A 15,446-nucleotide genomic window follows, 5' to 3' on the forward strand; every position below is an offset into this window, starting at 1 on the left:
ACTAAAAAAAATGATTAACCAACAAAAGCAATAACCAAAGTGCAATGTCTTATAGGTTGTCCAAAAGTTATCTTATGTAATTTATCACCGGTCGTTAAGCACTTATAATTTAAATCACATTCAAAACCTATTAAGATCATCAATAACAACAACTTTAAATCTTTAGTAAAAAGAATATAAAAAGCTAAATTAGTAAATACATAATTACTAAGTGGTATAAAATATTTACGTACTAGTTTTCTCATATCCCTTCTTGATGATCATACATGCACATCATCATCATCATAATCAATTTCTTCAAATGAGAGATGTACATGTGTTATGAAAGAGGGGCTGCCAAAATTTAAGTCTTGATTTTCATCACTATTTAGAATATATTTTCATTGTATAAAAATTGACCATCTTGTGTTCGAAGGATTATTGATATAAAAAACTTGTTTTTCTTGGGATGCCATGGTGAATGGTTCGTTCATATAAGTTGCCTTTCAAAGGTCAACTTGTGTGAATCCTAATTCACCGATTTCTACACTGATGTTACTATCCATCCACTTGCACTTAAATAAAAGAACTTTAAAAGTAACATAATAAATCTCCATAGTCTCTTAAGTGACCCTGAAGTACACTCTAGATGCAATGTACGAGATTCTTATCTCTCGAACTAGAGAAGTACATAGATTCATCTTCAACCATAATCCCACTATTTTGCAAGATACTACGATCATTCTTTGATTTGTATAGAATTAATATTTAGTAATTTCGTATGCACTGAAGTTATTACAATAAACTTAGGCATATGTGGCATCCACTTAATTGTCTTTGATGCACTACTCTCTTTAGAAACTCTTTCATTAAACTAAGTTATAAAAGTTTTGTTATGCTTTATCAACAATATTTTTCATTCATTCGGGGGAATTTTTTCTTGATAAGATTTTTGTGAATGGTCAAGTAAGGTTGAATTTCTCAAATGTTATTCAATATATACAAACGTGATTGAATAACTACATCTTGGTCAAATGTCTTGACATTTAAATCTTGAATACCTCTACCATCATATCTTCCATCATGATGATACTCGAGAATTCCTATATAGTTCGCTATTGACAAATAGTTTGTACAAAACGCAATAGCTTCTTCTGTGATGTACTGTTCAATGATCGAAGCTTTCTGATGATGATGATTATTTATATACCCTGTAAAAGTTCTTAATGTATTTCTCTATAAGATACATCCACCATAAATAAACTCAACCATAAATTCTAATCTTCCTTACTATATAAAAATCGTCCATAGCTCAAATAGTATTATCTTATCATATCAGATAACTACATAAGCATGCAATTCATCTAATCAAAAATAAGTGTTTCTTGTGAAACTATTTTGTATTTATTGTGAAATCCTAGAAATTGTAGCAGAAGATTCATAAGCTTATCATAAACAACATCATGATGCACAGTGAACAAAATCCAAGAATGTGGACTCCACCTACTTCTTAGCAGATTACATAGTATAGATCCTATCCGACACTACTTTAATTTTTGTAAAGATTTAGAACAATATTTTTTTTGGTTGGCCACTTTTTGAAATAAAATTGTTTGGATTTTTTCTTCCAAATATCTTATTTGAAGAAGAGCCCGAATCATTCATTAGCGAATTTTCTAAGCCACTTTTTACTAATCCTCTACGAATATACTATTACAACTTAAGATAGTGCAAGAATATAACCTCCATTAATGGTTTATAAATTAAAATTAATAAAATTTTATTTAATATCAATAATGTTTTAATAATAGTGTTTTAATAAGGATTAAATATATTTATTTTATTATCAATGGAAAATAAATATTAAATAAAAATATTATGATATTTTAATTAATAATTCATTTTGTAATGCTTAATTTTTTAATTTTAAATGTTATTGTTATCATTTTTATTTTTGTTATAAAATTTGTCATAAATCTCAATATCGATTGGATCATTATGAATATTTATAAGGAAATTAAACATTTAAATATATTATATTATATTTTGAATATCAATATAACATGCTATATTTCAAATATAATATATGTTATGAGATGGAACGAGTACTTGGAGCATTACTTCATCATAAAATCTCTGTCCTTGTATTATTACTAATTCAAACCCTTCAATCTTTTGGTTTTTACCATCACATAATTTCTGCACCTTATAATATTTGATTAGAATAAACAAAAAATGCTTTAACTTCTTCTTCTGTTTTGACTCATGTGAACATCTTAAGCATGCAAGTCTCTTCAGAGTATTTAAGTGTTTTTCCTAAGACTATTTTGTATTTATTGTTGGCTATGTAGTAAATGGGTCTTATTTCTTGCTCAAAATACAAGAACCTAGGATGTGGACTCCACATACTACTTCTGAGCACAGACTACATAGCATAGGTTTCCTCTATCCCAACACTATTATTATATTACATGTATATTTGAATAATATTATAATTCAATTAATTGGACATTTTATCACATTAACTCATTGAATTTATAATATTTAATCAAATTAACTATTAAAGTAGCTTAACTAATTTTAAAATAAAAATATGAATAGTCTGAGTTCATAATTTTGTGTATAAGATTATGATAATTATTATCACTTCATCATCAAATTAAAAGAAAATTTTATATTATCTGAAGTAATTTTTCAGATAACCACTTTGATTATTTTAATATGTTTGTTTAAGTTTTTTAGAAAATCATTTTTAATTTTAAAATAGTAATTTAATTCTAGTAGTCATTCTAAATTATTTATTTATTTTTTAGTAGAAAAGAAGGGCTAAAATATTTTAATTTAGGAGCTTCGAATTAAAAAAGAAAAATACATGATATTAAAAAACAAAAATTTTAATTTTGCCAAACAAAATTTTAAAGTCCAATTATTTGTACTTTTTCTTCTCATTCAGTTATAAATAGTCCAACTCAATTGCACTTGAATGCATCTTTTACACTAAAGTAGTTTTTCAACAATAACATAGCAGAAAAGAAATGACACACAAAGTTGTTTTGTTTCTCCTACCTTTTCTCCTGCTCTTGTTGATTGTAAGTTACTGCATGCTCTTATCTCTTAAATTTATATTTTTCATCACCTAAAGATCGTAATCTATCATTTCTCATTATCTATATTTGCATTCATCGCATTCACTCATAATCAAATGCTTCTATTTGATTTGATAAAATAATAATTTTTTGTTGTAATGAAATTTAAAAAATTTATTTTCTTTAATTTTTATTTCAAATTTTGTATCAATATGCTATAATGATTATGTCTTAACTGTGCAATAAAATATGTCTCATTTTTTTAATCAAATCTACCATCCAAATGTCACTCAATAATATCCCTTCATTCAATTGTATTGTAGAATGGGCAAGGAAGCTCTGCTCGATATATGAAACTTGAGCAAGAGAATGTAGAAGAAAAACACGCTGATCAGCCTTACCTTGATGGTTGGCTCAAAAATCCATTGAAGAATCAAAAATTCACCCATGACTCTAACCAAGTTTATCTTGATGGATGGCTGAAAGATATCCGATCTGAGAGAGCGAAATCCATCTCTGACTCCAACCAAGTTTACCTTGATGGATGGTTGAAAGATACCCGAATTGAGAAAGAAAAATCTTCCCCAGATTCCAACCAAGTATACCTTGATGGATGGTTGAAAGATACTCGAGCTGAGAAAACAAAACCAATCGCAGACTCCAACCAAGTTTATCTTGATGGATGGTTGAAAGATGCCCGAGTTGAGAAAGCTAAGTCCACCTCTGACTCCAACCAAGTTTATCTTGATGGATGGTTGAAAGATACCCGAGCAGAGAAAGCAAAATCCACCTCTGACTCCAACCAAGTTTACCTTGATGGATGGTTGAAAGATATTCGAGCTGAGAAAGTAAAATCTACTGATGACTCCAACCAAGTTTATCTTGATGGATGGTTGAAAGACATCAGATATGAGAAAGCAAAGTCCACGCCTAACTCCAACCAAGTTTACCTTGATGGATGGTTGAAAGATACCCGATCAGAAAAAGAAAAATCCACCTCGAACTCCAACCAAGTTTACCTTGATGGATGGTTGAAAGATGCCCGAGCTGTGAAAGCCAAATCCACCTCTGACTCCAACCAAGTTTATCTTGATGGATGGTTGAAAGATACCCGAGTAAAGCAAACAAAATCCACCACTGACTCCAACCAAGTTTACCTTGATGGATGGTTGAAAGATACCCGACCTGAGAAAACAAAATTCCCATCTGACTCCAAACAAGTTTATCTTGACGGTTGGTTGAAAGATACCCGAGTTGAAAAAATAAAATCTCCCTCTGACTCCAACCAAGTTTACCTTGATGGATGGTTGAAAAATATTCGAGCTGGGAAAGTGAAATCCACATCTGACTCCAACCAAGTTTACCTTGATGGATGGTTGAAAGATATCCGAGCTGAGAAAGTGAAATCCACATCTGACTCCAACCAAGTTTACCTTGATGGATGGTTGAAAGATATTCGAGCTGAGAAAGAGAAATCCACCCCTGACTCCAAACAAGTTTACCTTGATGGATGGTTAAAAGATACTCGAAACTAGTTCATATCTTTGTTTGTCAATGTCTATGTCATTCCGAAAACTTTTCATGATCTTCCTATGTTTTTAACTTCTATGTACTGCAAGATCTTATTTCTATGTACTAAGTAAGGTCTCATTTATGTACTTAATGAGCTATTGTTACTATGAACTAGATGTTTGTCTTTTAAAATAAACCTTAATTTAATTCGATAAAGATTGAGTTGGTGTTTCTTTCATTTTTCAAACCTTAGAGGTGAAGTTATGTTTTATTAATTCAACATGTTTACTGTTAAAATAAATAAAGGAGTAGAGATATCAAACTCTCAAACATTTAAGAAGATGAGATGTTAAGACTCTTGAAACCTTATAATACAATTATTCTAGTAGTATATATTAAGTGTGATTTATGTGTTTAAAATAAATAAAGGAATAGAGATATCAAACTCTCAAACATTTGAGAAGATGAGATGTTAAGACTCTTGAAACCTTATAATACAATTATTCTAGTATTATATATTAAGTGTGATTTATGTGTTCAAATTCTATTTTGTAAAGAATTAATTTTTATCATTATTTAATCATAAAATTAAATATCAAATAATAATTTGTATATATATATATATATATTAACTTTTTTATTGAAATACTAAGTATGTTTATAAAAGCCCTTCAATTGCCACTAGCTCACTTTAAACCTATGTGCACCACACTTTCCAGAAGCAAAAAATGCTATTTTTTGTCAAACGTGTCGTCTAAATGTGGTTTTGAAGTAATGGAAAACATAAGGCTATGCAATAACATATTGGGTTAAATTGAAGTCAAACTAATTGATGTATATTCACTTATTTGAACAATCTCCATTAATCTCACTTTATCCTCATCTAAGATCGGACTAAAACACCAAAAAGGATTACAAAGAAATATGTATACCATAGAATAAAAGATTATATGTATTAACAATATGATGTGTCAAAATCCACCTTACACAAATTCAAGTTATTTGGTAACTTTCATAACTTTCGTATATTTTTTATGATGGATGAGAGAGAGAGAGAGAGAGAGAGAGAGAGAGAGAGAGAGAGAGAGAGAGAGAGAGAGAGAGAGAGAGAGAGATGGTTATAAGAGAGATAGATAGAAAGGTACCTAAGACACAAATTCTTAAAGGTAGATAAGCCCTCCACATCCACTTGACACTCTGATATGATCCTTTGTTTAAAATACTCCATGTACTCCTCAGTTTGATCACATGTTATATTAAAAAAATCTCACTTTTGCTTAACATTTTCAAGAGTGGTATCAGTTGTTTGGATTTTTATTATACATATGGGTGTTTCTGGTGCGGGTTGAGATTATGCATATGGGTTTTTATTATACATATGGGTGTAATTCTTTTTCATGAGTAAGCGAATTTATTAAATAGGGTGCCTCATTAAAATATCTCTCACTGCCATATGTACAAAAAAGTAAGTCATGTCGATTTATATCTTCACTTTATTAGCTTCTAATGTAATCGTTAATTGTAATAATGTCTTAAATTCACCGAGTTCCAAGACCTAGGAACAAAATCTTCGTTCAAGTCTTCTAGTTTATAGGCTATAAGTGATAGCTTCTCACATACTCTGTAAGGAAATTACGACATAGGAAAGAATTTACGAATCCTATTAAGTTCTACCACTTGTTTGATCACTAAGACACCCTACTTCATTTCTCGTGGTGTATAACTTGAGAATTGTATCTCCTTACAGATCTTTGTTTTGATGTAAACTCTTGGATATGGGCTATTTCACGTGCTTTACAAGTTTATTTGTCGCGCATTTAAGACATGTATCATTCTCTTTAACGGATTCATAAAAAACAAGTAAACATAATAAGTTGCATTACTCACAGATATTAGTAACAAAATATGGGGTTAGAAAACATGTTGGTAAGAGAATATGGCAAACTAACTCCGTGAGTGTTACACCTTATTTATTGAAATGTTCACGTCGGTAGGTGGGCGTGTATATTTCTACGGGTAGCATGGCGCCTGAACCATACACTATCTTAAATAATGTTTTATTTATAGAAGTGTGTGGTACCTGTATGATATGACCATAATACCAATGATTTTTATAGACGAGATCTTTCAATATATCTTAATGAATATGTGTGAGATTTAAAATAAATGATTGAAATTTAGTAATTTGAGTGGAAAATTAAAAATAGGGATACCCCGCATAGGTGTTCACGACATACTCCTTTTAATTTGTCAAGATTTTTCTTGACCTCATAGAGGATAACTTTGTTGGAGGATTCGGCTTGGACATTGACTTGTGGGTGTTTAATTAAGACTAAATTGATTCTAACTTCTAGATGATTGAAATATGATGCAATTTGGTAAACTGAATTTGTAGATTATTCGTTTTCAGTAGAAGCCCCCCATTATTCCCATCGTGATCTTTGGCATTGCTTCTGCTTCAATCTATTTAGTGAAGTAGTTCATCGTTACATGCAAGAATTTTAACTTCCTCGATGCTAGGGGAAATGGTCCTAGAATATCCATTCCCCAATACTAAAATGACCATGGAGAGGTTACTGAATGGAGTACCTCGGCGGGGGTTTAGTGTATGTTTGAGTATCGTTGGCACTTGTCATACCTATTTACATAGTCGTCGATGTCTCTCAACATATTTGGCCAAAGTTCTTCCTCCAATGTGACCCTTGCATACATATTTGCGCATTTCCATTAGTGTTGGGCAATTTTGCTACGTCTTAAGCATATCAACATTGGTATACTTTTCCCCATCTTACATATATTACATGTAACCATAATACATATTGTAGATAACTTTATGACATCGATTGTACCTATGACGTTGACGATTATGGTTTATGTGTGGGAGGCGAGCATCATTTCTTGTATTGTCGTTTTCTTGTGGATTGACTTCTTTGTGATGACGAGTTTTGATTTAATACTGACTTTGGAATTTTCTTCCATAGCTACGTAAGTTACTTAGAAGAAATGAAATTCTTCTCTAGCTCTTGAATATTTTGGAGATGCTTCACTAGTTGGGACTTTTTAGTTTGGTATTCATCGGCGATTTAACTAGTTACAATTTGAGAATATTTTCTTGCTCGTAGTTTGGATGTGTCCATTTCAATTTTTAAAGTTATTATTTTAATTAAAGCTTCATATTCCACCTGTTTGTTACTGACCTTGAATTCGAATAATAACTTTTTATTTATCATAATAGGATCTTAGTTTCATTGTCGTTGTAATTATTGACAAGGCCAACCTTTCTACTTCGGATACCTTAGTTCATATCCTTTAAAGACTTTGCTTACAAACTAAATAAACTTTTCATCACCATCTAATTGCTGAACTAACACAAAACTCATGGCATTATTAGTTAATAATAAGTATAGGAATAAAAGATCCCCTCCCTTGGGTTGATTAATATCGAGGGAGATTTCAAGAATATTTTCAAATTCAAAAGGATTCTACACATTCTTTTATCCATTTGAACTTCTCTCTTTTTCAATGTGGAAAAAAGCGTAAATTCTTATCGCTTGCGTATGTAGAAAATCAGAGAACACATATATTTTCCTCGTCAGCTTTTGAACTTTCATAACTATTTCAAACTTATCATGTTGGATATCAATTAGCATTTATCTGTGTTGGCCTTTATCACCCTTGTAATTAATACTACTGAGATGTATGTAACTCTTCCATATATATTGTTTCTTTTTGAAATATTTCAACATAACTTGTTGTTTTGATATTAATCATGTTCATGCAATGTGTTAGAAATAGTAACTTTATGTTTAAATTTGTGTTAGAAATAAACATTGTCATATTACTTAATTATTGTGTATGTTTATAGTTAGTATGGTTTTATGGTCTCTCTGTACTGCATATTTCTAGTTAGTATGTTTTTATGTTCTAAATAATTTTGGAGGAAATGTTGTGTGATGTGACTTTGAACACTACTACGGAAAACACAAATAATGACGGTTGCGAAACACATATAATAACGGTTTCACGTCTGTTGTTATGTCTGTCACACAAAAATTGATTTCCTCTTTTTTCTTTCTAGTTTATTTTGCAAACATCAAATTTTGTGTGAAAGACTCAGTTTGACATCCATTTATCATCATTGTTTTGAAGAATTTATAGCATTGAATCAAATTCTATGGGCTAAAGAGAAAATCATGAACTACAAGATGCATGCAATTCGAAAAACATTGGATCGTCTAAGTTGTTTTTCAAGAATAATTTAATGTTTTTGATTATTATCTCAAAAACTTGTTTAAGTGAATGCAAGTTGAATGTGGAGTTAGTGAAATAAGCAATCACATATGATATAACAAACTCACTAACAACATTTATTAACAAAAACATCAATTAATTAACATATATTAGGAGAACTTGATAACTAACCGTTCCTGGAAAATTAAGACAAACTTGTAAAATGAAAGGAGGATGAAACTGAGGAGAAAACTACAAACTTGTGTGATAAATTTGAATGGATGTCATTGTAGGTCTATCACAGAAGTTTGCATCTTTCATTTCACCTTCATTCTCTCTTGTATTTTTTTCTTCAAAGCAACACAAATAAATTATAATCCTACAAAAATCATGAAAAAAACAGCATGTTAAAATAAACTAGCATTACATTGTAATCCAACAAAAGTTTATCAATACATAATAACAACACTAATATAACTAGCATTACTTTTTAATCCAAAAAAAGTTTCTCAAGGTCTTCATCTGATTCGGAATCAGTTGCATCCAAATTCATTAAGTACTTCACAATAGCCTCTACCTTTTTTATCTTTTTAGGATTTAGATTCTTGAAAAGAGTCTTCTTATAGCTTGTTCCACTAGACGGTTCAATAACACTAATGTGATCCCTAACAATTTCAGTTTCCTTGGATTTGTTCAACCATAACTCCACCATATCAATAACCTCCTTTGAAGCCTCAAACTCGCGAATAAGTTTGTTCCCCCTTTTCATGTTTAGAGAAGGATCTGAAATCAGAGAGAAGGATCTAAAATCTGAACAAGAAGAGAAACCTTGTTTCAAAATAACATACAACATGCAATAACATAAAACATACAAGAATAAAAAAAAAATCATAAATACAGGAACAAGAAGAAAACCATGTGAAAATCATGTGAAATATTACAACAACATACACGAAAATGAGAGAATAGGATAAAGAAGAATACATTTATGTATGAAGGATAATATTGAGGAAAGGAAAGCTAATGATGAAGAAGAAGAGAGAAAATGTGTGTTAGGGTTTCATTGTGAGTGTTACGGTGATACTATCAAGATGCGAGAGTTAATTTGCTTATATGTGGATAAATAATTTCACCGCGATCGTATTCAAAAATCGTGATAAAATATAATTCCTTTCACAATGGTTGGCATAAATAACTGTGGTGATAGATATTTTAATTTTAATATATATATATATATATATATATATATATATATATATATATATATATATATATAATATATATATATATATATATATATATATATATATATATATATATATATATATATATATAATATATATATATATATATATATATATATATATATATATATATATATATATATATAACCTTTTTTTTAACAAAGTGAGTATTTTGATATATAATTGAAACGATATTGATAGTGATTAGAAATATAACATATAGACCGATATTATGGTATTTCTTATGAATTTTATGATTTGCTTTACAAATATTTATAATCATTAGTTTTTTTTGGTTTCATACTAATATCAACTCTACTATGTAAACATATTATTATTCTAAAGGATATTGTGCTGAAAAAGAAATGACTTTCATACGTTGGTGAGCATTAAAGGGACTTTAAGACACAACTCACATTTGAATACATTAATCATCCAAAAGATAACGAAATGCCTCCGATACGTGAAGGATTCATATATTGATAATAAAGTTGGGAAGGATTTTGTAAAGTCTCGCACCTCTCCTGATTTCTTAGCTAAGAGTCAAAAGGGAAATGAGAATTGAGCTAGAAATATCTATCCACATATATTATCTCGTGGATGATATGATAAACATGAACAATGAAAAATAAAACAAAAGGAACTAGAGCTGGGAGATCTTTCTAGAAGCCTTGACTAACATCTAAATCCACCATAAAACCATGAGAAATGGTAGAGGACACTTCAAAGACCAGGTGGCGAGCTCACATAAGAGGCTACACACGAATTGACTGAAAAGATTGTAAGTAGCTACTTTTTCAACATTACTTATTTTAGTTAATTCAATTTGGTAAAGGTGAACATTTATATGTGTTGTAAGATGTATTGGTGGAACAATAGAAAGTTTGTATCTCTGTTCCATGAGATCTTTATGACATCATGGTATAAGCGATTGGAACTGAGGAGCATATTGGACGTGTCTGTGGTCTTGGAAGAGGCTTCGGCTTGAAGTTAAATTTTGGACCATCACAATCAATTAATGAGGTAAATCGTAAGAGATAAATTGAAGAGATATTTGATTAAAAGTTAGGGGAGGTATTAGGACATGAGCAGGAGAAGTGGACTCATGAAGCAATGGAGAAGTCAACTCGGGAGGAACGTGGGAAGATGCATCTGGAGGAGCAGGAAAGGATGTTGTAGGAGGAGAGGGGGATGGTGTTGCAAGAGGTGTATGAGAGGTTCCAGGAGGAGAGAAAGAGAGAGTATGGATGAGGTAGACTATGAGAAATATACACATGATGTGATTGAGGTATACGTATAAGTTTTAAGAACTATGTTGTACGTTGTTGTTATTGTTTGTGTATTTTAATTTTTGCATTATATTTTGGTTATTTTTATGATGCATAAATTGAAATAAATGAGCGTACTCAACCACCCAATTCCAGAATAGTCTTACATACATGAGAAAGTAGTTGAGAAATATTTTAATGGGTGGTGTAAACACGAAAGATAGTTTTTCTACCCCGTATCACAATATTGAAACCACGCCACCTCAACTAGATAACATAAAGAGACTATCAAGGATGATAGAGGAGATTCCAAACATATGTGACTTTAAACTAAAACATGAACCAAAATAACTTATTATACTTCATAAGAGTTGTCTTTTGAAATTTTTGAAGGAAAATGATTGGTCAAACATACCCATACTACAATTGTGGTTCTCGTAAGTTTAATTTTTACTATGATTCCATTTCATATTCATTGCTCTCATAATTTAACATAAATATTTGACTTTTGCATTAACTTTTAATTAGATCCATGCATGGGATGTATGTTGAAAGGAAATTGAAAAATTATGGTTTCTTAGATCCATTGAACATTCAATTTCAAGGGAATGCAGTAAACACTATCAATATGTATATACAAATAAGTTGGTTAGTGAGAATAAAGATTGTTACGTGGGATCGTTTTACCATGCGTAAGTATCACTATAACAAAAAACACATATAACCTCGATCGATGAGGGGATTTGACCTTACTTACATAGGCGAGGTAAAGAAGGTCATCATAAAAACTTGTCACATTACCCCTTGGTTTTGAAATAACCAAGGGGTAAAGTTCTCTTCACATGGGTTCGATCCCCAACTTCTGTATTTTTATTATTTTCATAACTGGTTGGCCGCCACAAGGGGAAAACATTTTATTCAATTGTTTTCCTATATTTTAGTTTAAACCTATATTACATACTGTAGCGGGGTATTCGTTACCATTAGAGATATTGACTAAATCCCAGGTAAACCATACAGGTCGAGTCACCACCGCACTTCTATTTATCCAAAGGAATGGTTAGAAAGCGAACAAAAACCTAAAAGTTTTATCGAATCAAAAACTAGTAAAAATGTCAGAGATCTGGGTAAGGGGGTTAGTTATGCAATGGGAAGGTTTTAAGCACCCAAAACATCCTAGGTACTCCTAGGGATCCCTTTTCATAAGTGTTGTTCTAGTCTAAAGGGTGTAGGTATATCTAAAGTACTATTTACTAAAAGGAAGGTTAAAAGAAAATGACTCGCAAGGATGTCGCATCCACTGCCTACGTATCTCATCTGAGTATGAGAATCAGAGTCTTCGTAGCTCGGCTACCTATGGGTTAAAGAGAAGTGCGCTCGGTAAGACGTCGCGTCTTATGCCTACGTATCTCATCTGGAATGAGAATCAGAGCAAAATGTAGTTCGGCTAACTAGGGGTTAAGGATTGCCATCTGAACATGGACTTACAAAAGAGGACACCAGGTGTGTCAAAGGAGGGTGGGCAGTGTGTTCAACATCCTAGCAGTAGGTGTCGCAGCTCGCTGAATCGAGTCTTAGGCAGTTACCTCCTTGCAACAGAACGAACTGACATGCCACAAGATCGGAGACGCACGGAAGGTCTAAAAGTGGGGAAGCTCTGCTCTAGAGTTGTCATGCAATATGGACCTATGTGTTAGGATTTACAAAGGGGAACATCTACCTAATGTTAGCATGCAAAGAATAAGGGAATTCTACCTATGTTATCATACAAAGGGTTCTACCTAATGGGTGCTACCTAAACGGAACAAGAGTCGACGGATGGAGCGCAGAGAGGAGTTACGGATAAGGGTAGATGGCGATGCCGGAGGCAATCGACTTACAGGTAGATGGAGATGCCTGAGGCAATCGACTTACAAGAGGATGGATGAATGCGTGCTGGTTCTGTTAAGTTTTGAAAATGATTACTCGACGTTGGATCGAGCTTTTGATCTTATTTTGAAATGGTTATCGGATGTTCGTTTTAATTCTTGTATTAACAGGTGACTAAAGAAGTAAAGAAATATATATTGTACACTTTATGGGAGAGGGGTACATTTGTTATGAATGGGGATTGTTCATGGCAAACAAACAATAAGAATATATGCCTCATACATCATACAAGTAGGCAACAGTTATCAATCAGATCGGATAAATAAACAATATATAACCAAACCAAAGAATCAAATAATGGAGCATTTAAACAATGCATGGGATTATGAACATGTTAAATAATCAAGCAATAGAAAGCATGAATGAGAGAAACAAGTATAAAAGATAACAGATGAATCAAATAGATGAAAATATGCACACGAAGGGTCCACTGAATAATTTAATCAGGAAATGAGGTAACGACCAAATAAAATCAAGGTAAAAGGCCTCTAATACATGGCATATGAGATGAAAAAGGGAGTATCGAAAGATGTCTTCAATTGCCATAAGCAACCCCTAAGTCAAACATCGATCATAAAGAAGTCAACTGAAAATTCAAGTCAACTTAAAAAATAACAAATAAATAGCAAATTAATCAAGAAAGTTATGAAAAATTAAACTAAATAAGGAGGGGTCAGGACATCATCATCCCCCAAAAAGATTTTAAAAATAATGAAAATTGGCACGTGAATTAATTAAAACAAAACATAGGTCAAACCAAAAGTCAATTAATAAGACTAGGTTAGAAATAAATCAAGAATAAATAGTAAATTAATCAAGAAAATTATTAAAAATTAAACTAAATAAGGTGGGGTCAGGACATCATCATCCCCCAAAAATATTTTAAAAATAATGAAAATTGGCACGTGAATTAATTAAAACAAAACATAGGTCAAACCAAAAGTCAATTAATAAGACTAGGTTAGAAATAAATCAAGAATAAATAGTAAATTAATCAAGAAAATTATGAAAATTTAAACTAAATAAAGTGGGGTCAGTACATCATCATCCCCCAAAAATATTTTAAAAATAATGAAAATTGGTACATGAATTAATTAAAATAAAACAGAAATCAAATTAAAAGTCCACCAACCAAACTAGGTTAAACATAAATCCAAAATAAATTGAAAATGTGAAATAAAAATCCAAGAAAAGGTCAGGTTGACCATGAGACAGTGGTCAACCTTCATACCAAAAATCAAATGCTAACAATAATTTTAAGTCATAAAAATAAAATCAATAAAAAAAGTGTGTTAAAATGGATCATTTAGAATAAATAATTAAAATAAAATATTAATATTAAAAAAATACGAAAATAAAAATTATATAAAATTAAGTAAAACGTTAAGAAAAGTGAAAAATATTTTTGGGTAATTTTATGGACGAAGAAAATATTTTAAATAAGAAAAAGAAATATGAAAATGGAAGGATTAATGGTGATGAACATGGTAAGCAAGCGTAGATATATCAAAACATGGTCATGGAAGAGATGATTACCTAATGGAAAATAGAAGTGGAATGGAATCTGATATGTGATGAAGCTTTGCCTCCTTGCCACGAAATTCCAATGCTCCTTTAGGGTTAGGGTTTCAGCTTCTTAAATAGGGTGAATTAGGTGTTCTCATGGGCTTTTTAATAAGTGATTTATCCATAAGAATAAAAGTGTGAAGTGAGGTGTAAAATGTTGTTATTTTGGGTCAAACTTAAGTGAATGGATGTCTAATGCATGGCCAAAAGAGGTCAAAAACGTGACTGGTTTGTGCAGCATGCTTAGAAAATCAGATTGGGCCAGCCATACCCAAAATCTGCCTAGAAAATCAAGTCATGGTGCCCACTTTAAATGAATGTATCTCTCAAACCATGGATCCAAATGAGATGATTCCAAAAGGATGTGAAAGAGGACATGGCAAGGTACAATTGTTGTTAAGAAATTATTTTCAAATAATTCCTTGAAGTGCAAGAAAACTGGCCAAGAAGTCTTGACAAATTTTGAAGATTTTGGACTTAGAAATTTTTCTAAGTGTCCTAAAAAAGTGTCTCACTTTGACTAAGCATAACTTTCTCAATTCTAATCCAAATGGAGCAAACTTTATATCTCTAGAAAGCTTGGAACAAGAGGAACAACTTTCATGTTGGAGAAATTTTCAAATGGAGCTTTT

The 15,446-nt window shown here is 31.3% G+C and overlaps 1 protein-coding gene across 1 annotated transcript in view; it reads left to right on the forward strand.

Moving 5' to 3' along the window:
• The window catches only part of LOC127081775 (uncharacterized), a 142,694-nt gene that overhangs the window by 65,118 nt on the left and 62,130 nt on the right, over nucleotides 1-15,446 (forward strand). Inside the window, exon 3 of the mRNA XM_051021992.1 lies at nucleotides 4,223-4,567. Coding sequence (XP_050877949.1) covers nucleotides 4,223-4,567 — 345 coding nt within the window. The remainder of the gene's footprint in view (nucleotides 1-4,222; nucleotides 4,568-15,446) is intronic.

The sequence above is a fragment of the Lathyrus oleraceus genome, chromosome 5 (genome assembly GCF_024323335.1).
Source record: "Lathyrus oleraceus cultivar Zhongwan6 chromosome 5, CAAS_Psat_ZW6_1.0, whole genome shotgun sequence".
Lineage (NCBI taxonomy): Eukaryota > Viridiplantae > Streptophyta > Magnoliopsida > Fabales > Fabaceae > Lathyrus > Lathyrus oleraceus.